Source organism: Papaver somniferum, chromosome 11 (assembly GCF_003573695.1).
Source record: "Papaver somniferum cultivar HN1 chromosome 11, ASM357369v1, whole genome shotgun sequence".
NCBI lineage: Eukaryota > Viridiplantae > Streptophyta > Magnoliopsida > Ranunculales > Papaveraceae > Papaver > Papaver somniferum.
This window is the reverse complement of record NC_039368.1, coordinates 48,440,533-48,467,163: the sequence shown is the minus strand read 5'-3', so window position 1 is coordinate 48,467,163 and position 26,631 is coordinate 48,440,533. Positions and strand designations below refer to the sequence as shown.

Genomic DNA, 26,631 nt, shown 5'->3' with positions numbered 1-26,631 from the left:
TCCACCGTTGATCTTAGATTCTCTTTTGGGGATGAGATAAAGTAACTCCTCGGGGTTTATTTGGTGTTTCGTGACGCATCATGTTTTGATGTTTTGGCCTGCATGCTTTCCACGTATCTTTTTATATACACGTGTCTGATAGTGAGATATATGTGTACACAATTTGCCCCTTTTCTTCGGGCTTGAATGACTAATGGGTGCCTTGAAGAAAAACTATCGTCACATATTCTTCTCACTCCTAATAACTTCTCCTAGATACTTGGGCACGTCTTTTATTCGTGCATTAACTGCTTATGTAACGGGAACGTTTCCCATTCCTCCCTTAATTTCCTTCTCTTTCTTTCGGGTATTTTAAGGATAGAAAGAAAATTTAATTTCATTCTTCCTAAACGCTCTCTCAGTTTTCATTCTTTTTTCAGCCCTTAAATTCTGTCTGTCTTCATTGAACCTGTGACCTTAAATTCTCTGTCAGTCTTCATTGAACCTGTGATCTTAAATTCTCTGTCAGTCTTCATTGACCTGTGATCTTAAATTCTCTCCACCTTAGCATTAACACGCCCGCTTCCCCTGTTTGTTTCTTCTACTGCTGTTTTTGCCGGTAAGTTTTTCTTTTCTTTATTTCCACTGTTTACGCTGTGTTGATTTGTAAATTCTCTGCTACTGTTGTTCCTTGTTTGTGATGAAGAACTTCTTCTGATGCTTGCATACTAGTTTGCCCCTGTTCTTCATCTTAAATTAAGGAAGCCACTATTCGAGGGTATGAATTTTATGAAATTTGAGCATGTATACTAATTTTAGGGTTTCTGCGTTATCGTGTGTGTATTGCTATGGATGTGTTTTTTGATCTTTGGTAATGTTTTGTTGTGTGTAACTTGTTCTTGATTTTATCTTTTCGCAGCCATGTCTGACCGTCCGCGGCTTACTTATCAGACTCCTGATTCTGGCTATCGATATCTCCTGCGTCGAGAGTCTCAAGATGATGTTCGTCGGAGTCGAGTTTCTTCTGGAGCGAAGCCTCGTCCTCTAGGGAAGAGATTCCTCCGACAATTCCGTCTGGTTCCCGAAGAGTCATGCGCTCGTCCTCGTGATGATACTAGGAGTACGCAGGCTCCGCCTCGTGCTGTTGCTTTTGACATTCCTCCTCTACGTTCGTTAGTGCCCGAGCATCATCTGGTCTCCTCCAACTTTTAAAGGGAAGAATACGAAGGGTGTAGCTCCTAGGGCTGAATCTTCAAAGAATCCCCCTGTGAAGAGAAAAGCTTCTGAAGCGTTCATTAGTTCATCCGGCCCCGCCGAGGAGGATGAGGCTGCCCCTTGATACGCAGTGTCTCGGTTAGTAGGAAAAAAGTAACCTTCAAGCATATGATCTCGAAATATTCAAGGAAAAGCATGAGCTTCAAGCCTTCGGGGTTCGTTTCTATGCCCCTGAGGATGATATTACTTATGAGCTTATCTCAAGTATGAGTTCGATGAATTTCATTTGTTAACGACGGTTGGAGCATTCGAAGCTGGTCTTATGCTGCCGTTGTACAAATCAGGTGATTCCTTCTACTATGACGTGCTCGCTAGTCGTGAAGGCTCTTCCACCAATACTCACAGCCGTTCCGTATCCCAACTATCGGGGAATTATCTCCGCGCCCTGAAGGAATGCTATCTGCGGAGTAAGGGGGAAACGTCGATGACTTGCTACGTCCCCAATCCCATGGAGAAGGAATGGTATACTCCTGAGAATTTCAATAACTCCTTCGGTGATTACGTCAATAGTAGGAATCGCAAGCCGTGGAGTGTCAGCCTTCGGAATCTCCCTGCTCCTCGGGGCGAGATTCGTCTGTTAAATGAGGTCAGCGATGCCAAGCTGAAGTATGTTCCTGGCACGGGGGTCTAGTCGTCGGAAACTCTTCCCGCGCGAGAGAGGATCAAGCGCGATCATGACTACGAGTGGCACGCCACCGTTATCGAGATAGTTGGTCCGTGGGCTTACGGTTGGATTCCTGGTCCCCGCGGTTGGCGGCCTACCGAGATAGTAAGCCACGCGAGTCTCCTCCTGCTCGCTATGGAGATTTCTGTCCCTGGCGTCTGAACTTTGCGGGTATGAATTTTCCTTATGCCCTTGACGTCGTAGAGGGAGACGAGGAGGAGGTTCTGGTGCTATACTTCCACCGAAGAATACCTCAGCTGCTCAGGTAGCGGATTCTAGCTGCGCTTTTTTTAGAACTTCATCAGTCGGGAAAAATAATTTTTTGTGGTGTTGGTTTCAGGTGTTGAAGAAGAAAAAGATTAGGCCGAAGCAGTCTTCTTACTATTGTGATGGGCGAGGCTGAGCCCAAGAAGAAGTTACTAGTCCAGTGAACGAAGAGTTTGCTGAGGATGAGATTACAGATGGGGAGGAACGTACTGGTACCTCCCCTATCAATGTCGAAGAAGAGGTCTTCGCTGGTCATGTGGTGATGAAGGAAGGAACAAAGCCGTGGTGGCTGATGACGTTGTTATCGGGGATGTTTCCGTCCCTGGGTGATGCGCGGATACCCTTCCCGCTTCTCAAGAATTTTCTTTTGATCGGATGTACTCCACGGGGGAGTTCTTTGACGAAGCCCTCGATTTTCCCGAGGACTTCTCTTTACTTTCCCCCAATGATGATTGGGATGTTCTTGGTGGTGATGGTAATGGAGACGCTACTGTAGAAGATGTGGTGCGGAGGAGCATGCTGCGCATGTAGGCGCGGAGGAGCATGCCAACATTGTGCTGAGGGGGTCGTGTCAGAGAAGGGAAATCGGTCATTGATGCGCCTGCGTGATAATCTTCCCAGTCGCCGACGTCTGAGGGTGAGGACGCCATCATGGATTGGTTCAAGGAAAAGAATCTTCTATTTGTCTCTCATCCCGCCCTGTTGTTGCTGGGGAAAAGGAATCAACCGCGTATACCCGTCGCATGATGGAGATGTCTTCTAAGGCGCGGGTGTCTGAAGCCTGGGGAAAAAGGTTGTGTTCCCGAAGCTACCCTTGTGCCGGAGCCTCCTACTTCCGTTGCCGATATGATGGCCATCGCCGACGGGTATCAATATGGCTTTCCGCAGCAGCGTGTGTTGGAGGTAAATTTTCGTACATACTTTTCGTGACGATCAATGCTTCGGTGAAATAATGTTTTGTCATCTTGATGTGTAGATGATGAGGAGTGAGCATTGTAACCACGTGCTGTATCAGTTCTTCAAAGCGAAATCTCTGAAGCTCGAGGCTAAGCTTCGTCACGAGAAAAGGAATTATCTGCGGCTGAGGTGGAAATAGAAGACTGAAGAAAAGCCTTAAGAGAGAAAGAAAAGCTGGGTGAAGCAGAGGCCGGTCTTCGTTCAGAGCTTGTTGTTGTGCGCGCTGAGTTAGAGCAAACTCGCAGCCAAGTTTCAACTTTCACAGGTTTGGTTCTTTTCCCTCGCAGTATGTCGTCATTCTTCTATTTCTTAGTTGTTCTGTCTGAGTCTCCCCACCCTATCTCCAGTGGGTGGCGTCCCCGAGCTGATATGGCTTCGAAACGAAAGAGCTCGGCAAAAATCTCGTATTAGAGATCTGGTTGAGAAAATTAAGAATGAAGCCAAGAAATGGGATGCTCGGGCTGAGGTATGGCGCGCGCGGCATGTTCAGATGGTCGACATGCAAAATCTGTACAACCATGATCGTGCTTTATTTAATGGCACACTGCTGTGGACGTGATAATCTGCGGGAAGCCCGTGAGCGTACTTCCTTGTTGGAATCTAGGATTCAGCTGGAAGAAGAATTACAGACGGCTCGATCCATTCCTCTTTCAGGGGTCCAGGATAATATGCTCTGTCTTGCCAGAGAAAGAGATGATGCTCGTGCGAAGTCTACGCTCTCAGCAATGCTCTTGCCGCGTCCCGTGCCGACGTAGCTCGTCATGCTGAGTCTGAGAGGAATCTTGAAGTGTGCATGTACAGACTAGCAAAGGGGTCTCAGAGATAAATAAAGAGGTCGACCACCTTCGTCATATGGACTCGATGAAGCAGGTAGAATTAGATGCCTGTCAATTTACTCTCACCAACCTTCAACTAGACTATAAGAAATTATCCGCGGAATATGATCATCTTGATGAAGCGCGAGATGCGGTTGTTAATGAGTATGAAGAGGCTTCGGCTTGTGTCGAAGGTATAATCCCATTTCATCGAGTGTGACCTTGTTTTTTTCTACGCTAACTCCGTGGTGTTGTCTTTTTCAGAGCTCGAGGGACGCCTTCGCGTCACAAATGAAAAACTTGAAAAGGCTCAATCTTCCTTAGCGCAGCAGGAAGAACAGACCAATCACTTCAAGAATTTAGCAGCAACCCGCGAGGAGGCCGTTGGTGCTGCTTCTAGAGAAGTGAATCGGCTATCTTCGTTATTATCCCAAGCCCAACAGCGGACAACAGTTATTAAGCACAAGGCTCGTTGTCAATTGGCTGAGGAGACGAACAAGATGCTGGAGAGGATAGAACTTGGCCTAAAGAACGAGCATGGTCTCGTGAAGAACTATCCTCGTCGTCCCGTTCCTTCTGCCTTGCCCAGCTCCTCGGGCCCTCTTCTGGTGGGAGCGTCCCTTCAAGTCTTCGGAATAATCCTGCCGATGGGGCCATCTAGGTAGAGACCGCAGCATTTGTAGGTCCGCGGCATCATTATCCTTCCTTTTTGTAATCATGTAACAAGGATATTTTTTGCTGATATCCTGTAAAAGGAATATTTTTTGATTGTGTATCCTTGAATTGGCCTTTCACTTCTTGTAATCATCCTTTATGAAATGAATCCTCTTCTTGATATACCTGCAATGTTGGTTTGTTTTTTTATTTTAAGCATTTGTGAAAAAACAAAACAAAAGTTTTTAAGTGTTTGGGTGCGATACTGAAGGAAGGTACCTTCGTGATCGTCTTGAGACCTGTCACCCCGCTGGCGAATCCTGGGCCAGAGGATTCCCAGACGGTGGGGGCCGGGCAACGCAACGTTCTAGGATATGGGATTAAAATATTTACACCCATTCCGTCGACCCGTTCCTTAAGATTGGTTGGGTATCTCTTTCTGCTGGGTGCCTTCCCCCTGGTCTTACACTTATGGACACTGATGGGGGAGCCCTGAGAGATTGTAGATTAACTACTTTCCCCAATATTGTCGATAGATTCTGACTTGATAATTTGAAAGCTTGTTTGATTGATAAGTTGAGGCCTGCAATTCCTCTTCCAGAGATAGAAACATGTGGAGCGGTCAGGCTCCCTTCTTCTTCTGGTACACTCCAAGCAGATTCAAATCTGCGTTGCTCCTATGGGAAGTATGGTTTGAGCCACTTAGCATTCCAAGGATGCCGGAGGACCTCGCCTTTTAGATTACGAAGGTAGTAGGAACCGTTACCCGCAACGTCGTGTATTATAAAAGGTCCTCCCCACGTAGGTGCTAACTTTCCCCATTTCTTTTCTTGCTGATACCGTGGGATTGTTCTCAACACATACTTCCCTCTACAAAATTCCGAGCTTTACCTTTTTGTTGTACTCCCTTGCTAGTCTTCGTTGATAATTTTCCATCTTTTGTAAAGCTACTTCCCTTCTTCCTTCCAAGTCATCCAACCTTTCTAACATCATATCTGTTGTGAGGTTTTTCTCCCAAGCTCGGTCTTCGTGGTTGGCATGAGGATTTCCGTAGGTATGACTGCTTCAGCTCCATAAGTTAGAGAAACGGGGATTCCCCGGTGGCGGATCTTCGTGTTGTCATGTATGCCCATAAACATTGTGCAGTTGTTCGCACCATCTTCCCTTATGCTCGTCTAATTGTTTTTTGAGTATAAGGGCGAGGGTCTTGTTGTAGCTTCCGCTTGTCCGTTGCTTTGAGGGTATATGGGGGTGGACTTGTTCTTTCTTATTTTGAAGTATCGAAGAGCATGTCAATATTTTTCCCTTGTAATTGCTTGCCGTTATCGATACAATTTCAGGGTATACCAAATCTGCAAATGATGTTCTGGAATATGAAAGTAAACACATCCGCGTCTCTGATCCTGGCCAAGGCCTTAGCCTCCACCAATTTACTGAAGTAGTCTGTGGATACTATTAAAAATCGTCTTTTCCCTGATCCCTCGATGAAAGGCCCGACGATGTCTACGCCCCATTTTGCAAATGGCCACGGGCTATCGACGGAGTTTAACATTGTCGCCGGCGCGTGGATCTTTTTTGCGAATCGCTGACATTCTTCACATCGTCGGGACATCCTCGCGGCATCCTGTATCATTGTCGGCCAGTAATATCCTTGCGTTTTTGCTTTGTCAGCTAGTGATCTCATGCCGCTATGATTCCCCGCGTCACCATAATGGATATCATTTAGAATTCGATGCCCCTCTTTCCGGGACAAGCAACGCAGTAATGGTCCAAGGAAGGATTTCTTATACAGGACCCCATCCCGAAGATCATATCTTCCTACTTTGGAGAGTATCTTCCTAGCTTGTTTCTGGTCCGCAGGTAAGCTTCCTTTTTCAAGAAAGGCATGTATTGTCATTCTCCAGTCATCTTCGTTGCTGAAGTCTTCGTCTTGATTTGCTCTTGACAGGATATCCTCTTCGTCAAAGTCATTATGGATGTCTTCTCCTACCTGATCTTCGATATTTTCTTCCACCGTATCTTGATGGGTAGCGAAGGAGAATTGAGATGCAATCGAAGGCTCGTATATCCTTGCTATTTTAATAGTTTCGACATTTTTATCCCTCAGCATGGATGATATATATGCTAGGGCATCCGCGTGCCTGAGGTCCCTTCTGCATAAGTGCCGGAACCTAATGTTCGGGATTTGTGATGCCAATGTTTGGACCAAGGCCATGTAAGCTGAGAGGGTGTCATCGTACACATTATACTCGAGCCCTATTTACCGTATGACAAGCTGTGAATCACTTGTCAGCCTTACATCAGTTACCCCCATCTCTATTATTATACGGAGGGCGTGTACGACAGCTTCGTATTCAACAGTGTTGTTGGTATGCTCCTTGAATTCCAATCTAAGTGCCTGTATAATCCTTTCTCCAGTTGGGGTGATAATGACAATACCTATTCCCGCGCCTTCCTTATTTTTAGATCCGTCGACGAAGACTTACCATTGTCTTTGAATCGCAGGTTCGAGGATATCCATTGGATCCTTGTTTTCTTCCTCGGCTTCTGGTATTCCCTTAATCTCTTCGTCATTGTCAAGGGGGAGGTCTGCTAAGAAATCTGCCAGAACTTGGGACTTCTGAGAATGTTGAATTTCATGAATGATGTTGAATTGGTCCAGATGGGTGTTCCATTTGGCTATTCGGCCCACTTTTCCCGTGCTTTTGAGGACTGCTTCCAATGGTGCTTTGCATGGTACCCTGACGAGGTGAGTTAGGAAGTAGGTCCTCAGTTTTTGGGTAGCCCATACCAGTGCGAGGATGAGTTGTTCAATCTTAGTATAATTTCTTTCCGCAGAGTTGAGGGTCTTGCTGACGTAATAGATAGGCTGTTCTATCTTTGTATTGGTTTTGACTAATACCGCGCTGACTGCGTCCTCTGTTGCTGCTATGTACAGTGCCAAAACCTCGTCAGGGTCTGGCTTCTGCAGGATCGGGATTGAGGCTAGATGTTCTTTGATTTTTTGGAATGCTTCCTCGCATTCAGCGGTCCATTCGAACCTGTTCCCTTTTTTGAGAATATTGAAGAAATGTTTGCATTTGTCCGAAGACCGTGCAATAAATCTGCCCAACGCTGCTATAGACCCATTGAGCTTCTGTACTTCCTTTAGATTCTTTGGGGACGGCATCTCTACTATGGCTTGAATCTTTGCTGGGTCTACCTCGATGCCCCTTTTTGTTACCAGATACCCGAGGAACTTCCCCGAGGTGACACCGAAAGTACATTTCTCCGGATTCACTTTCATGTGATGCTGTCTCATTGCTTCGAAGATATTCCTCAGGTCCTTGTGGTGATCTTTACGCAGCTTGCTTTTGACGAGCATGTCGTCAACGTAGACTTCTAGGGTTCCTCCAATCCATGGCTTGAAGATAGCATTGACCATCCTTTGGTATGTTTCCCCTGCGTTTCGAAGGCCGAAAGGCATTCTGGTATATCAATAAAGGCCATGTGGGGTGTAGAACGTTGTGTGTTGCTAGCCTCCGCAGCCTTCGGGACTACTGCAGCCGCACCGTACTTTGTCGCTGCCGTTCTGAGAGCCGCCGCTGCAACTGAATTAGCGTTCATAGGTGAAGTGATTTCCGCAGTATCTTGCCTTCGATTGGTCATTTTAGCTTTATCTCCTTTCTGCTTGCTTCGGGTGATGACCGGGGTTGTCCTGGGTGTTTCTTTTGACAAAGCTTTGGATTTTCCTTCTTCCTGCGTCTTTTCCATCACGTGCCCTTTTGTTGATAATGAAATCTCGCCGAAAACTCGCCTTCTCTACTCACAATACGTTCTTTCTGCATAAGGCATTTCAAACAACAAAAACGGGAATATCCGCGTGAAGCGGGTTAGTCGGCGAAATACATTCTTCCAGGAGAGAATTATTACACGCAAGTTATAATATACGGGTTAAAGTTTTATTAAAGGAGATCCTTAGTATAAAAACTACGAAAAAACTCCCCAAAGAGACGGGTTCGCACGAGATCTAAAGAAAATCGTAAATCCGCGGATTAGAACAATAACTCTTATCGAAGATAAAAGGTGGGTTTTTGAATGTAATACAGTTAACAAACGATCTATACGGTCCGAGCTGATAAATCAGAGCAATCATATGCCAATTTAAAATGAAATCACAGGACAAGATAAATCTTTTACCGGGACGAAGTCCTCTCCTTCTAGCGCCAAATTGTGAACACACAAACCACGAAGGGGTCCAAATGTTCACAACCAATCATTATCTAATGAGATTGTGATGATGATATCCTGGTGTTGATTCATTGGCTCAAAAACCTTCGGGTTTATCATGGCCTCATCTAACAACTCCATGCGAGGCGTTTGCGCATGGGATATAAGTACAAGTAAGGAAAACAAAACGTATAAGTAAACATCCATGGAGCTAAACAAATGTAAAGTGCTGAAATGTAAATAAGACCAATGTTTACGTGGTTCAGCACTAAAGCCTACGTCCACGGGGTTTGTTGTTTTACTATGTTCTTCACGGTTACACGAATAGTCGAATGACTTTTGGGTTTACATGTTTCTCTCTTCTAAATGATTTACTTACACTTGCAATCTCTCTCTCTCTCTCCTTCCCTTTCTGACTTTTCCGATCCTCTTTCCTCTTGGTGGAGATGGGGTATTTATAAGGTTAGAATGTGGGACCCGTCTCTGAAGACCGTTGGAACCTTATCTTCTTGTGTCCTTGCGTCCATCACGCGGAGGTCTGCGTTTGCCCCTTGATCCCGCAGAGGCATCCTCGCTCGTTCCACAGGTTGGTCGACACGTACACTGCTCAGAGTGTTTAATGCGGGTAGTTGAGGGGTCTGCTCGTGTCAGACAAGTGTCTTCTGCCCCTGTCAGTCCGTGTCAGCTAACTTTCTCTCCACCGTTGATCTTAGATTCTCTTTTGGGGATGAGATAAAGTAACTCCTCGGGGTTTATTTGGTGTTTCGTGACGCATCATGTTTTGATGTTTTGGCCTGCATGCTTTCCACGTATCTTTTTATATACACGTGTCTGATAGTGAGATATATGTGTACACATCAATAGTTGAAATTTGCGGACGTTAAATATGTACATTACTGATTTTCAATAGTTGAAATTCAAATTGGTGTATGGTAACGTTATATGTCACACAATGCGTTTATTTTTGTGAGAATGTTGTGCTATGGGAGAAGTTCAATTACTCAGATTAATTTTCATTAAGACATCTATCATTTTAAAAACAAGCTCTTTCAAGCTGGGAGTCATAACATTACTGTGCATAATTTTCTGGACTCTTTTGAGAAGTCCAATCGTCTCTAGAACCAAAAAAACGAAAGTAATATTAATTTTACTAAGAGAGTGCCCTTAATTCTTAATGCTTGTGATAAAGATTAGTTCACTATTGCCGACTTTATTGTAACATAGTGGTAATGTCCAGGATGATCACACCAATAATCTGAGTTAGAAACTTGTAAACACAAAAATGTCTATCAATCAAAAAAATAAAAAATATTTCATAGAAATTTTTGGAGAGAATTGTTTTGTTTCATATGCTCACTGTAAAATTTGGCATCCCAAGATCAATCCTTTTTTTCAGAGATAATCCCTAGGTCGGACGCCCTAAAAAGTAAAGTTAAAAGCGTAAATGTAAGATAACAAGAACCATTAAACTTGTCGGTTTTGCAGTTGAGAGTTAATATTTCAGACTTGAGAAGTTAAAGAAGTAAGTGCTCCACTAATCTGCATTAGCAAGAGGAAACTGCACAATAAGTCATATGCGTCCCTTGATGGTGCCCACTCGGCTTCTTTTATCGTTCCCTTGTGGGGTTTTTTATTTTCTTTCGTAAATTATGACCATTTGTATTTGGATTTGTACGTGGTTAATTAATTTTTACTTTTGGGCTGTTTAATGATAAATGATTTTGGGTTGCAATAGAAAAGATAAGCGATGGTAGCAATGGGGATGTGGCAGTTGATTCTTATCATCGTTACAAAGAAGACGTGGGAATCATGAAAGAAATAGGATTGGATGCGTATAGGTTTTCTATTTCTTGGTCGAGACTCTTACCAAGTAAGTCATCACCTACATATGTTTTCATGAAAATCATTACATTTGTGTGGGGTGTATCTCATCAAATGATAAATTAGATGGAACATTAAGTGGAGGAGTGAATGAACGAGGCATCACTTATTACAACAACCTCATCAATGAACTACTCTCTGGAGGTAAATCATCTTGGTTTCTCTGAGTTCAGCTAAACTGGACTGGTTGACAACATCTATTCGCTACCTTTAGAATTTCGATCTGTTTTCGTTCTCCATTGGTCCATGGACTGTAATATCGAATAATAATAACAGGATCATAATATAATGGGATGGCAAGTGTGCAGCCATTTGTAACTGTTACGCTAAAACCCTGCGGAAGCGATTTGCACAGCTACACAATGGTATTCCAAATATTGCAAAGAACACAAGCTAAAGAAGATAAAAGAGACAAGAATTTAACGAGGTTGAATCCTCGGGAAAAACAAGAGATTTATATATTATCGTTTGGGAGAAAACATATAAACACTAAGAAAGAAAGAAGAATTTTTTTTTTGATGTATTTTTCTAGGTTCTCTGGTAGGCTATTTATATAGGTACATTACTTAGCCTATAAGATTAGGGTTTCATAACTTGTTTACAAAGTTCCTAGAATTTAGGATCAAGTAAACCAATTAAGAGTTATCACAAACTCTTGATCCTAATCCTTTTTGGTGACCGACTAAATTTGGGTTTATCCCAAATTAACTCCACCTACCAAGTTTTGTTTGAGTTATCTAATATTCAAACCCACCGACCTATATCCAATAATTCTCCACCTCGGATCATGCATTCATGCATGAGACGATCAATACATGAAATCTCCTTCGTCTTCCAACGTCGATTGCGCCATAGGCTGCCTACGTATCCTCTGTAAGGAATCAAACCGACCGTAGTTCACTCAATGGCCTTACTAGAAGGCCTCCACCAGGTTCCTAAGAACCTCTACCCCAAAGGATATCACCAAACCGGAATAATGTGGATCAATTTCGAGCAATGACGAAACTTGACCCCAGATACTACTTTCGTTAACATATCAGTTGGATTGTCTTTGGTATCGATCTTCACAAGTAGAATGTCTTCTTCTTCCAGAATTTCTCTAACAAAGTGAAATCGAACATCTATATGTTTGGTTCTGGCATGATGCACTTGATTCTTATCCAAGTAAATTGCACTAAGACTATCACAATGCACATGCAATTGTTCCTGCACAACACCCAAGTCATCTAGCAAACCCTGTAACCATATAGCCTCCTTAAATGCTTCAGTCACTGCCATATACTCCGCTTCAGTAGTTGAGAGAGCCACAGTAGACTGCAAAATCGATCTCCAACTAACCGATGCTCCAGCCAAGGTAAATACATACCCTGTAGTTGAACGCCTCTTGTCCAAATCACCAGCATAGTCAGAATCCACATAACCAACACACAGCTGATTGTTCCCATCTTCCTTCACAAACTCCAAGCCAACATCAACAGTACTAGAGCTGGCAATCCGAGCCAAAACCCGCGGGTTGGCCCGTCCCGTCCCGTGAAAACCCGCACCCGTCCCGGATCGTAACTAAACAAGACGGGCGCGGGTTGTATATTTAGTGGCTTGTGAAGAAACGGGTTAACCCGGCCCGTACCGTGAAACCCGCGGGTTAACCCGGCTCATTCCCCACCGCTACGTGTCACAGTAATGTAAGCCTGTTACGTACGTGTCACAATATCTTGTTTCCCTCATATAAAAAGTTAAAAACGAAGAAGGAAACCCTAACTCCCTAAGCCTAAGCTGCTGCGGCCTTCATTCTTCCTCTAATCCTCTTCTTTTCTTCTTCCTTGCTGAGTCTTCTGAATTTGATGGCAGGTACGAATCACAGTCACAGAACAACAAATTGAAATCTAAAGATCAAAGTTTAAAGGCTAGCAGGTAACAACAACATACTTCAAAGTTTTACCCAAGATTTTTCTCTTCACTATTTCCAGATATCATTTTTTGTCTCTGAAATTTTCGTGTAACAGCAGAAGAAGATCGATCTCATGTATTTAAAGGTTCACTGTAAAGGTTAACTTCAGATCTCGTGTTTGAATTTCGGATTTCATCTTCTTACAGTTGCAATCAAAAGTAAGTTTTCTTTTCTTTTCTCGTAAATATCATCAAAATAAAACATGGGTTTTGGTAATCAATTGTTAATTTCTTAAATCTAACCCCTTTACTTTTTTATTCATCCAGTCTACCGAGAATACTCATACCAGCAGATGAAATACTAGCCTTTTTTCCCCAATTCTAATTTTATTGTTGGTAATCTCTGCTGTAGTTTGCACATAGGATATTTAGATTCTTTAATTGGTAATTTTGGTTGTGTTTATCGATTTGTCCCCCACAATTTATCTGAATACTCTTGTCTCTCTGTCCTGCAACTTAATTACTGTTTAGTGATGAACAAAATCTCATCTGTAACCTTTCCATGGAACTCAGGGGGGACATCAAGCACCATCTTTGATTAAATCTACTGGGGAGAGAGTGAGTCCTTTTGCCTCCATGTGTTGTTATTGCTATCAGTTACTGCATCTTTTTCAGTTCAAGTTATTCTTCAATGTTCTGTTTAGCTGTATGATTTGGTTGGAATATTCGACTATATCAGTAGTGGAATTTGAGGTCTGAATTTCATTGACATTAGGTTTATATATGATGAACTATTAGGTACGATACTGGTAGGTCAATTTTTTCTGTGATGTCTCTTTCTCTTAGAAATCAATGATACACCTGATGAAGATAGCTTTTACACAAACAACTAATACAAGTGACAAATTCTCAATAGATTGGTAGTCTATACTTTTTAGTCACCAACACAGCCAGCAACATAAATAGCACCACCACCATCAGAGCATTATGCTTAGAAGAAGAATTGTATAAATACTTACAACAGATTTAGAATTTCTGAAATATGGTTAGGTTTCAATAGACAGTTGATTTTTTCTTTTCTTTTCTTTACATTGCCAGTTTTTCACGTTTCTGATTCTCTGAATGACTCTTTGACTTGTTCTTTGTGGCTCCATCCATTTCAGGATGTCAAGTGTACAAGAACAAGAGTTACCAGAACCAGACCATTACAACGATGTTATGAGTGGTGACGGTCAAGATGATGATGATGATGTTGAGATGCTAGATTCTGTGAATGAGGATCCAACTGTTGGTTGTGCACCTGCACAAGTTGCACGTGGAAAGAAAAATAGACTTAGATCCGAAGTTTGGGAATTTTTTAAACTCGTTAAGTATAAGGATGGTACAACGAAGGGGGTGTGCAAGGCTTGTAATGTAGGATATAAATATGAAAGCCAAAGAGGTGGAACTTCAGCCATGAAAAGGCATAAGTGCATTAAACGTCAGTCTATGGACGTAGGGCAGATGATATTAGCTTCACAAAATAGCCAGCTGTCTACCCGTGTACGCAAGGTTGATCAAATGAAATTACGGGATTTGTTCTCAGCTTTACTCATTGCAAGAAATGTTCCATTGCTTTGGTGGAGTGGAAAGAGTTTAGGGATATATGTGCTTATTTAAATGATGACTTTAAACCAATATCAAGGAATACTGGGAAAGCCGATGTGGTAAAGAAACATAAAGCACAAAAAGAAGTTATTCGCAACAGATTGAAACTTGCTCCAGGTATGATTCAAAATTTCAAATGATTTATTTATACTTTTATGTATGAGTAATTGATTAATATGATGTGCTAGCTAATGTGTATGACTTACCCTTACAGGTAGGATATGTCTAACATCAGACATGTGGACTTCTGTAACAACTACTGGATATATAAGCTTAACTGCGCACTATCTTGATAAAGATTGGGTATTGCAAAAGAAGCTTCTGAATTTCTCTCCCCTTCCACCACCTCATACAGGTAAAGCACTTAATTTTATTTCTTTATTATCTTAAATATAATTTCATGTTAACTTATTCCCCTTTCTACTACCTCAAACAGGTGAACACCTTTCTTCTAAGTTATTTGCAATGATAGAAGATTGGGGAATTGAAGAAAAGGTATCCAACATCACCTTGGATAATGCTGCAAATAACGGAGCTTGTGCTGGAATTATGAAGAGTAGACTTGTTGCAAAGAAGATCTTGTTGAACGATGGAAAATACTTTCATGTGCGTTGTTGTGCTCATATCTTAGCTCTTATTGTAAAAGAAGGACTTACGAAGATTGATCCAGCCGTGCTTAAGATTCGAGCGTCAGTGAAGTCCCTTAAAAAGTCCCAAGTAAGAAAACAAAAGTTCTTGGACATTGTTGAAACTTTAGGAATGTCTGGTCTGAAAAAGGGTATTCGGCAAGACGTAAAGACAAGGTGGGATTCCACTTCTATTCTGTTATAAATTACAAAGTTGGAGAATTGTAAATTTGTATTAATGTTTTTTTAGATACTCACTGAATGTTTGTTTATGCAGGTGGAATTCAACTTATCTTATGTTAGACAGTTGTATCTTGTATAAGCCAGTTTTCTCTCATTTGAAGTTGGTGGATTCAGACTATGAAGACTGTCCAACTAATGAAGAATGGGAACAAATTGAAGTAGTCACAAAGTTTCTCAAGGTGTTTCATGAACTCACAAAGGTTTTTTCTGGTAGTAAGTATCCTACTTCCAATCTGTATTTTGAAAGAATTTGTCAAGTTCAGGTGTTACTAAAGAAAGAGAGCAGAAGTAATATTGAATTCATTAGGAACATGGTAAAAGAGATGCAAGCAAAATTTGATAGTTACTGGAAGGAGTTGAGTCCTATATTGGCTATGGCAGTTGTGTTAGATCCTAGATCGAAAATGAATTTTGTGAAATTTACTTACTCCAAGTTTATCCTGATGAGAGAGAATTAGAATGTCAAGTTAATAAAGTGCATAGTAATATAAAAGCACTTTTTAATGAGTATTACACCTTGTCAAGTTCAAGAGCTTCCAACAGTTGTGCAGCTCAAAATTTGAGTGTTCAAAATGGTGGGAATTTTGCTGCCCAAGAAGGGAGTGATTTTTTTCAGGTAATTTCAACTTTTATGTTCAGTTTGATTCATTTGAGTTCTTCATGATTGGTATAAGTCTGCAAAACATGTTCTTTTTTTTTTAATACAAGATGATAACTTTGAACCCAGATTTAATATGTCAATGTAAACTCTGAGCATGCCATATATCGTTTATTTGTCATTGTAATTACTTATGATAGAATGAGGAATGTACCCAAGAATTGGTTGTTGGATTGTTTGGGATTCTGTCATTCTGTGTCTTGATATCTAGTGTCTTGTCAACAGGAATATGTTGCAACACAGGAACGTGGTGGTAATGTATTAACTGACTTGTCAGAGTTAGATGAATATCTTGGCGAGACGTACAGAGGTTGTCTAAATTCACTAGACATCCTTAACTATTGGAAGAACCATGAACAACAATATCCAGTACTTTCAAGAATGGCAGGGGATATTTTGTCAATTCCTATTTCAACCGTCGCATCGGAGTCTGCATTTAGCATTGGAGGAAGGGTGATTGATCGATTTCGCAGTTCCTTATTACCTGAAAATGCTGAGGCGTTAATAACAACTCGTGATTGGGAATATGGAATTGGTAAGTAAATCAATAATATTTTATTTAGTTGAGTGTCTAAATCTTATCTATAACATTGGTTGTTTTATTATGATCCATATAGGAAAAGAAGATATGGATGAGGACAATGTGATCGTTGAAGAAGATATATTAGGATTTGAACCTGACGCAGTGGAGGATGGGGCAGGAGGATGTGGAGGAAGTAAGTTCTTATGCGTCTAGTTAGTATGCGTACTTCTTCAATATAAAGCGAGGTAATTATGCAAATTCCATGTTTTTGACTTGAATCTTTTTTTTTGTTTGGTTTATTTTTCTTGAAATTACAGATTCATATTGAATAGTTGGAGCAACTCAAAGATAAACATGGAATATGAGAATGTTTTATCACTTACCAGTATCTCCAAATATTGCATAGAAAAGAGATTGGAGATGTTTTTTTGATAGTTAACACTTTTTTTGATTAACCACACAATATATATTTTGTGCAGGAAGTGGTTATTAATATTGTGATATTGTCGCACTTGGTGATACAAATTAGAAACAATGGTATCTACAGTCTCGGTCTCGGAAGTTTATGTTCATTATTTATCAATTATCATCATGAACTGATGAAGTACTGTGTAACTGTAACTAAAGTACTTAAGTACTAAAGTAAACTACTAATGACTAGTAAAGTAAGTCTAGTATGAATGTATGATACTATGATAGTATCTGTGTGACTGTGTCTGTGTTTCTTTAAGAAGACTAATTTGTTTAGTTTTGCAATTTTGAGTTTTTGAATTGATATACCAAATGAATTGGATGAATGTTAGATACTTAGGTTGTAGCTTGTAGGAAAGGAACTTTAGATGCCCTGAATGTGGAAGAAAATAGCCCAGAAATCGATTTCTGGCGAGTTGACTCAACAAAAACCAGGTAACCCGTGAGCACCCGTGAACCCGCGAGCTTTACCCGGGACGGGCACGGGTGGGATAAATGACCACCCGTGAAGAATTTCAACCCGCGAGCTCAGGCTTGTATTAACCCGTAACCCGCGGGTTGGTCACAAGCCAGACCCGTCCCGCCCGTTTGCCAGCTCTAAACAGTACCATAAAGATACCTCAAAATCCATTTCACAGCTTGCCAATGTCCTTTACCAGGATTATGCATATAACGACTGATCATACTTACTCCATGTGAAATATCCGGCCTTGTACATACCATCGCATACATCAAGCTACCAACAACACTAGAATATGGGACTTGGGCCATATACTCACGCTCTTCTTCAGTAGTGGGAGACATATCACAACTCAACTTAAAATGAGGACCAAGGGGAGTACTTACAGATTTAGTTCCTTCGCAGATACCAAATTTCTGTAACACTTTCTTCAAGTATGCCTTTTGAGACAAACAAACTTTACCCTTCTTTCTGTCACGTTGAATCTCCATGCCAAGAATCTTCTTAGATTCTCCCAGATCTTTCATCTCGAACTCAGTTGACAATTTTTGCTTCAAATTATCAATCTCTTTCTTGTTATTCGATGCTATCAGCATATCATCGACATACAAGAGCAAATATATGAAAGACCCATCACGTAGCTTCTTGAAGTATACACAATGGTCATAATGACTTCTTGTATATGTCTGGCCAATCATAAACTGATCAAATCGCTTGTACCACTGTCTTGGAGACTGCTTCAGCCCATACAACGATTTTTTCAGCTTACATACACAATCTTCTTTTCCAGCAACTTTGAACCCACTCGGCTGATGGCAGGCCTCGAAAGGGTATAGAAATTATCCCCGGCCAAAAACTTGGTGGGCCCGGAGATGTGTATAATTGAAGCGATAAAAACGGGGGCCTACAGTAATACCGCAAGTGCACGGTCGTCGGTTGTAGCTCGTGCAAGTACGGGTCGATCCACAGAGATCGGGTGTGTTTTGGAATGTTTCTAGCTAATTTAGGTTCCTAGATTTGCTTTGGGCTTAAAAGCCTTTTGGAAGTGTTGGGCTTAATGTACTATTGGGTTTGTTCTCAATAAAAGGAACTGAGCTTGGGCTCAGTTTGTTCTTTGAAATGCAAATGGGCTTTGGCCTTAAACTTAGGCTTTGGCCTCAATGAAATTGGGCTTTGGTTACTGAGGACTGGGCCTTTGGGCTTTGGACTCAGTTGTTGAACTAGGCCTTTGCTTGGCTGCAGGAGTAGCAAGAAGTGGCAGCAGCTTGGCAGGGCAGCTGCAACAGGGAGTGGTAAACAGCAACAGCAGCTGCAGCAGAAGAATGGAGATAGTGATGCAGCAGGAACTGCAGGAAGGCAGCAGCAGCAGCTGCAAGGGAAGAAGTGACAGCAGCTTGGCAGGAGAAGTAGCAACTGCACAAGCAGGGGAAAGAGCTGCACAGCAAGGCAAGTGCACAACAGGAAAAGAAATAGCAGCAGGGGAAACAAACAATGCAAAGCAATAAAAGAACTAAACAGCAGAAAACAAAACAATGCACAAAAGCAAAACAAAATGAGATGAACCAAGGCTTAAAGCCAAGGGCAGGGTTGTGGTGAAGAAACTGAAATGAGGCAATACTAAGGCAGCATACAGGCAAACAGGAGGTATACTAAAAGAATGGAAGAGAACTAGCTTGCTATAAGCACTAGTTTCTCCCAATGCACAATCAACACTACAACCTAAGCATACACAAGAATGGCAAGAAAATCAGCTTGCTTTAAGCACTGATTTCTTGCCATTGCACAATCAGCACATTGCTTCACAGATACCTAGCCTAGCATTCCATCAATTGACAGTGAATTTAAACATGACAGTGAATTGATACTAACAGTGAACAATAACAGTGAGTAGAATTAACAGTGAACATCAAGCATTAACAGTGCATGAGACCAAGTATTAACAGGAACATTAACACAACTAACATGAACATAACTGAAACTAACAATGAATAACATCTAAACAGGACACATGTTAACAGGAGATGAAAATAAAAACATTAACAGAACAAAGTAACAAACATTAACATGACAAATTAACAGTGAATTAACATGACATTGCACATTCAACAGAAACATTAACAGGATATTGCAACTTAACACATTGATATTAACAGAACATAGTGATCATGAACTTAAATTGAGCTGAAATTGAACATTTAACAGGATATGAAAGTCCTGGATGTTGGCTAGTCCAAACATCACTATTACAACACACCCATAGTCTATTTATAGCTCACAAACAAAAACCCCAAAACAGTGAAATTAGGGTTTGGAGAAAATTGAAATTAGGTTTTACCTAATCACTGATAGCACTCAATAGCTTCGACCCAATCTTCCTTGTCATCTTCTCATGCTTCCCATACCTCCAATTGATCTATATCATCAACTAATTTCACCAACTCACTCTTAGGGTTCAGTGGTGAGAGAATAGGCGAAATTAGTTGTTTGATAGAGATTAGAACGTGATATAGGTGATGGGTCGAGTGTGTATGATGGTGGAGGTGTGGTGGTGGCAGTGGAGTTGGTGGTGATGATGGTGGTGCGGTGGCGGACATGGTTTGCAGCAGGGTGATGGTTCTGCAGAGGGGTGGGTGGAGGAGAAGGTCGACTGGTTGGGAGAAGGGGTTGTTTGGTTAGGTGGATGGTGCTCGGTCACTAGGGTGTGAGGCGGGTGTATCTAGTTTTGATGTTCTGTGACTCTGAGCTGCGAGATGCGAAGATGGTAGGTAGATCGGATGGTGATTCGGAGGCAAGCGAGGAGCGACCGTCAGATTATATGATACAACAAAATGAACGGTACCAGATGGAGTTAGGTGTTGTAGTGTTAGGCGGAGATATCAAACTTTGATGAACAGCAAGGGAGCGACCGTTGGATTCAACTACCATCTAATCTGAAGGCTTGGAATTTCAGCGCTGTGGTGCTCGGCAGAGACATCAGATTTTGATGCTCTATGAAGGAGCGACCGTCGGATGCTTCTGAGAAATGATCTGATGGCTGAGAACGGAGGCGCTTTTGTGTGTAGAAAATGAGGTTGTGCGCACCACTCTTCGCGGCTTCCTTGAGTAATTTCTCCCGGCTTTTCACTACTTTTCTGCTCTTTTCGCTCCGCGACTCATCCGAACTTTGTTTATTGCCTAAAAATGCAAAATTAATTAATAAAAATATTTATTCTTGAAAACAATGAAAATACAGAATATGGGATAAAATGTAGAATTAATGCACAAAAGATGAGTAAAATGCCAACAAAAAGGGATAAATATATACAATATTTGGCACTCATCAGCTGAGTCATATAGAACTCCTCTTCTAGATCACCATGTAAGAACGCCGTCTTCACATCTAGCTGAACTAGGTCTAAATCATATTGTGCTACCAAGGCCAACAAAATTCGGATTGATGAGTGTTTCACAACTGGAGAGAACACCTCATTGTAGTCAATCCCTTCCTTTTGGGCATAACCTTTCGCAACTAATCTTGCCTTGTAGCGTACTTGATTCACCTGAGATCCTTCTTTCTTAGCATATACCCATTTGCACCCAATGACCTTCTTACCATTCGGAAGCTTCGTAAGAATCCATGTGCCATTCTTGTAAAGAGACTTCATCTCATCCTGCATATCAGTTTCCCATTCTTGATGCTCTACACTGTGTATAGCTTCAAAATAGGTATTAGGAATACCTTCTTCAACAACTGGTAATGCATAAGCTATAAAATCATTCATCCAACCAGGTTTCCTGATTGATCTTCTCGGTTTGATGGTTGCTAAGGTCTCAGTGACCGTAGCTTCTGTATCTTCCACTGCTTCATTTTTCTCTTCATAAACATCGTCACTATCATTTGGAACTTCAGTAGTTACCTCCCTTGTAGACTCCACGCCTTCGGAAGTAGTCGTAATAGATACATACTTAGATGGAATTAGTGGATTTGCATCAATCTCCACCTGCTGCAAAGGCTCACTAGTACTGGTGCTTCTGTTCTCCACCTGCTGAGAACCCCAAGACTTTACCATAGACGCTTCATCAAATGTAACATCTCTACTCATGACTATCTTCTTCTCTATTGGATTCCAAATTTTGAACCCTTTCACTCCTTTCTTCACACCCATAAAGATCCCTTTAACATCACGGCTATCAAGCTTGTTTTCACTAACATGATACAAAACAGGGAAACCAAAGATATGAATGGAGTCATAGTCATAAGCTGGTTTACCATACCACTTCTCCATCAGAGTTTTACCTTCTAATGCAGCTGATGTCAACCTATTAATGAGGAAGCACGCATATGTAACTGCCTCAGCCCAAAACGCTTTACCTAACCCAGCATTAGATAACATACATCGTACCTTGTCCAGCAAAGTACGATTCATGCGTTCAGCTACCCCATTTTGTTGCGGTGTCTTCTTAACTATGAAGTGCCTCTGTATTCCCTCATCCTGACATACTTACAAGAATGGATCACTTTTGTACTCTCCACCATTGTCCGAACGTAGTACCTTGATCTTTCTGCCAGTTTGAGTCTCAGTTGCCTTTTTCCACCTCACAAAGACTTCTAGGGCTTCATCCTTATGCCTCATGGTGTACACCCATACGCGCCTAGAATAGTCATCGATGAAAGACACGAACCAATGTTTCCCTCCCAATGATGCATTCTTGGAGGGACCCCAAACATCTGAGTGAACATAATCAAGAACTCCACTAGTGTTGTGGATTTCCGTGCCAAAGCTTGTTTTTGTTTTCTTGACTTTCACACAATGTTCACAAAACTCTAATTTGCAGGCAATAGCACCTTTCAATAAATCTTGACGAATTAAAGAGTGTAACGACTTATCACCTGGATGTTCAAGTCGCATATGCCATAACTTCGTGGTATCCATCGCAGCAGTCTCGATGTGTTCAGAAATTGACACATCTCCTGTTACTGTACTCCCAGTTAAGTAGTACAAGTTATGATGCGTTGTTCCCTTCATGATTACCAACGATCCAGAGATTACCTTTAGAATGCCATTTTCAGTGACAAACTTGTATCCCTTAGCTTCCAAAGTTCCGAGCGAAATCAGATTCTTCTTCACAGCAGGTACGAACCTTACTTCCTTCAGTTCCCGAACCATACCATCATGCATCTTGATTCGAACACTACCAATCCCGATCACCCTGCAGGTATGATTATTCCCTATACGTACTTCTCCATCAAACTTCTCGAAGCTTGAGAACCAGTCCCGATGAGGACATATGTGATAAGTAGCACCAGAATCTAGTACCCATGTACCGTCAGTTACGATACAAGCTGATGGTGTCACAGTCAGTGAGAAATCTGAAGCTCCATCTGAATCATCATTTGCCTTAGCAATGTTCACCTCGGTCTTGTTGTTATCTCCTTCTCTATCTTTACGCTTGGTACAATCCTTAGCCCAATGGCCAAAGTCATGACACCATGCACATTCATCCTTCTGTCTGTTGAACGACCTCTTGGAAGAAGCAAGTCACTGTTAGCTTCACTTGACAGGTATTCACGGTCCATCTTCCTGAATTCCTCACTACGCAATGATGTAGTGACCTCAGCGTATGTCATCTTATCCTTGTCGTGCATTAAAGCCTTAATCACGGGTTCATACCTTTCAGGAAGAGAGTTTATCAGACACAAAGCTTGTTCCTCGTCGTTGATCTTCTCATCATAGTTAACTAACTCAGCAAGAAGTTTATTATATGAATCCAGGTGCTCTGTTAGAGTTGTACCTTTCTTCATGTTATAGCGATACAAATTTCTCTTAAGATGTATCCTATTAGCCACGTTCTTCACCAGGTACTCCTTCTCTAGCTTTTCCCAGAGATCCTTATCTGAAGTCTCGTGATGATAATTAACTCAAACACCCTCGAATAGAACCAAGACATAATTTATTCATCTTGTTCCACTGCTTGTCAGACAGCTCCGCTGGCCGACCTTCTAGAGCTTCTTCTAGGTCAAGATGAACAAGAGCATTTATTACGTCTGTTCTCCACAAACCAAAGTTATTGGTTCCAGTGAACTTTTCAACCTTCAGTTGTGATCTATGAGAATGCAATATTTCTTCTTTTGTTTCTTTATCTTTACTTGTGGACTCTGAATGTTCTCCTAAAGGATCTTTCGGATCAACTGGATCTTTCCCGTCAACCATTGTTCACAAACAACCAAATATAGATAAAAAACTAAACTTTGAGATCAGAATTACCTCAAACAACTTCAGAAAAATACTCCCGCTGCAATATTATGAATACCGAAAATTCCAAGAACCTAACCCGAGCTCTTGATGCCAATTGTTGCGCTAAAACCCTGCGGAAGCGATTTGCACAGCTACACAATGGTACTCCAAATATTGCAAAGAACACAAACTAAAGAAGATAAAGAGACAACAATTTAACGAGGTTGAATCCTCGGGAAAAACAAGAGATTTATATATTATCGTTTGGGAGAAAACATATAAACCCTAAGAAAGAAAGAAGAATTTTTTTTTGGTGTATTTTTCTAGGTTCTCTACTAGGCTATTTATATAGGTACATTACTTAGTCTATAAGATTAGGGTTTCATAACTTGTTTACAAAGTTCCTAGAATTTAGGATCAAGTAAACCAATTAAGAGTTATCACAAACTCTTAATCCTAATCCTTTTTGGTGACCGACTAAATTTGGGTTTATCCCAAATTAACTCCACCTACCAAGTTCTGTTTGAGTTATCTAAAACTCAAACCCACCGACCTATATCCAACAGTAACCTTATTCCATTGGGATCTTCCACAACCCCTGGAAGATGAGTATGGTGGTTTTTTGAGTCCTCGCATTGTGTAAGTACACTTCATTACTATCTTTTCCCTATTAAAAGTCCATAGACAGATGAAATTTGATTGAAAGATCCTCTAGGTCTACTAGACGTACCCATAGAAAAATAAATAAAAAAAAACTGTCATTTGGTCACCGGGGATGATTTCAAGGATTATGCAGAGTTATGTTACAAAGAATTTGGTGATAGAGTGAAGCACTGGATCACTTTTAATGAACCTTGGACATATAGCACTATTGCGTATGCAGTAGGCCGATTTGCACCAGGTCGATGCTCAAAATGGGTAGCAAACTGTAGTCTTGGTAATTCTGGTACTGAACCATACATAGTGGCTCACCACCACCTTCTTGCTCATGCAGTGGCTGCTAACCTTTACAAACACAATTATAAGGTACGTACTATAAGTTTTGTTCTTCATCAAAAAAAAATATATGAGGAATTTCACTTTTCCTATCAAAAATAATTAAATACTACTAAGAAAAAAAGAAGAATTTTACTTTCGGAAGCATCGGCAGATTACAGAATACTAAAATGTTGGTATGCAGATAACTCAGAAGGGAAACATCGGAATAACATTAGGGAGTAATTGGATGGTGCCTATCTCCAGTTCCAAATTGAACCAAGATGCTGCATTCAGGGCCCTTGACTTTATGTATGGGTGGTAAGTATTTTAACTACTCCCAATCTTTCATATGCATGGTGGTTAGAAGTAAGATATCATAACTTAGGACATGTTCTATTGGATATATAGGTTCATGGATCCATTGACCTACGGAAAATATCCACACAGCATGAGATCACTGGTTGGAGATCGACTACCGAAATTCTCAAAAGATGAATCAAAGTTAGTCAAAGGATCGTGTGACTTCATCGGAGTGAATTACTACACGGAAAATTATGTAGAACATGTTCCTTCCACAGAGAACACTAACGTGATTCCAAGTTACATGAACGATGCTCAAACTAAGCTCACCAGTAAGTGAATTCAGTTCACCAAGTCATTTTGATTTATGATCACTACCCTCAGGACTTTAGATGCATGCACGAGTGACGAATGATCACATAGTTCGTTCATTGTTTATGTGGTCGCTATTTAACTCGTATTTTCTCTAATTATGAGCAGCACAGCGGAATGGAATCCCAATTGGTGCTAAGGTATCAGAGTTATTCTAACTTGATATTAGCCTTTTAGTAAACTGGACATTCACATGTAATATGCAAGCTGTTTTTGTTTTTGTTTTTGCAGTCAGGGTCACCTTGGTTGTATGTGTACCCACAAGGATTCAGAAAACTGCTCCATTACACGAAGAGAAAGTACAAGAATCCAATTATATATATCACGGAAAATGGTAATCAGGGGTACTACCTATTATATTGTCACTGGTCACAATTCACAACTGTAACGATTGTTTCTAGTTCATGTCTGCATATTTACATGCATGCATTCTTATAAATTTCAGGAATATCAGAATCGAATGATCCTAATTTATCACTGGAGGAAGCATTGAAGGATGATTTGAGGATTATGTACTTCGATCACCATCTTTTTTACCTTCAAAAGGCCATCAAGTGAGTATCATTTTCCTCTCCTTTACACTAAACTACGTGTTTTCCCCCCTGAGGTAGGGGAATGTTTTTCTTAGAAAATAAATATTTGGTGATTGATTAATGTTGTTGCAGGGAGGGAGTTGATGTGAGAGGATACTTTGTTGGAGAAAATGAGTTATTTAATAAATGATTTTTTGGTTTTGGTGTGGTTTGATCTCATGATCTAAGGATCTAAGGATACTCACTCATTTTTTAGTGAATGAAATGGAACCTTTAGTCCCACGTTATGGAAAACTAAAGAGGTGCTCCACTATATTACCATGTTCTCATGGATATGTTGCAAAACAATGTGGGTGGAGCGGGTGGAGCGAAAAATACATGTTTCGACCCATGCTCATGCGTGTGTACCAAGCACCAAGTCCGTGTCTACTTGAAATTATTTTTTGCAAGTTTTTAACTTGATAAATAATTTATTTAAGAGTTTTATTTATGGAAAAAATTCCTTTTTTGTGTTTAATTGTTTTACAAGAAAGAAAACTCGTTTTATAAGAAAAAACCTAAACCTAACTTGATTTGCAAGTTAATTTTCCTAACAGGTGCGTCTGTATCTTGGAAGAGTTCCAAACAGACATGTATAGCTCGCTCAACTATGGAGTCGGAGTTTATTGCGTTAGATAAAGCAGGAGAGGAGGCCGAATGGCTAAGAAACTTTTTAGAATATATTCCTCTCTGGCATAGGCCTGTGCCAGCTATATCTATACATGTTTCGACCCATGCTCATGCGCGTGTACCAAGCACCAAGTCTGTGTCTACTTGAAATTATTTTTTGCAAGTTTTTAACTTGATAAATAATTTATTTAAGAGTTTTATTTATGGAAAAAATTCCTTTTTTGTGTTTAATTGTTTTACAAGAAACAAAACTCGTTTTATAAGAAAAAACCTAAACCTAAATTGATTTGCAAGTTAATTTTCCTAGCAGGTGCGTCTGTATCTTGGAAGAGTTCCAAACAGACATGT

At 40.9% G+C, this 26,631-nt stretch overlaps 1 protein-coding gene across 1 annotated transcript in view; it reads left to right on the top strand.

Moving 5' to 3' along the window:
• The window catches only part of LOC113324391 (cyanogenic beta-glucosidase-like), a 66,331-nt gene extending 40,482 nt beyond the window's left edge, over window positions 1-25,849 (top strand). The window contains exons 8-19 of the mRNA XM_026572713.1: window positions 10,556-10,690; window positions 10,768-10,845; window positions 21,809-21,832; window positions 23,998-24,070; window positions 24,205-24,457; window positions 24,612-24,727; window positions 24,818-25,041; window positions 25,190-25,221; window positions 25,313-25,415; window positions 25,527-25,635; window positions 25,747-25,788; window positions 25,843-25,849. Coding sequence (XP_026428498.1) covers window positions 10,556-10,690; window positions 10,768-10,845; window positions 21,809-21,832; window positions 23,998-24,070; window positions 24,205-24,457; window positions 24,612-24,727; window positions 24,818-25,041; window positions 25,190-25,221; window positions 25,313-25,415; window positions 25,527-25,635; window positions 25,747-25,788; window positions 25,843-25,849 — 1,196 coding nt within the window. The remainder of the gene's footprint in view (window positions 1-10,555; window positions 10,691-10,767; window positions 10,846-21,808; window positions 21,833-23,997; window positions 24,071-24,204; window positions 24,458-24,611; window positions 24,728-24,817; window positions 25,042-25,189; window positions 25,222-25,312; window positions 25,416-25,526; window positions 25,636-25,746; window positions 25,789-25,842) is intronic.
• Window positions 25,850-26,631: the final 782 nt, after the last annotated feature.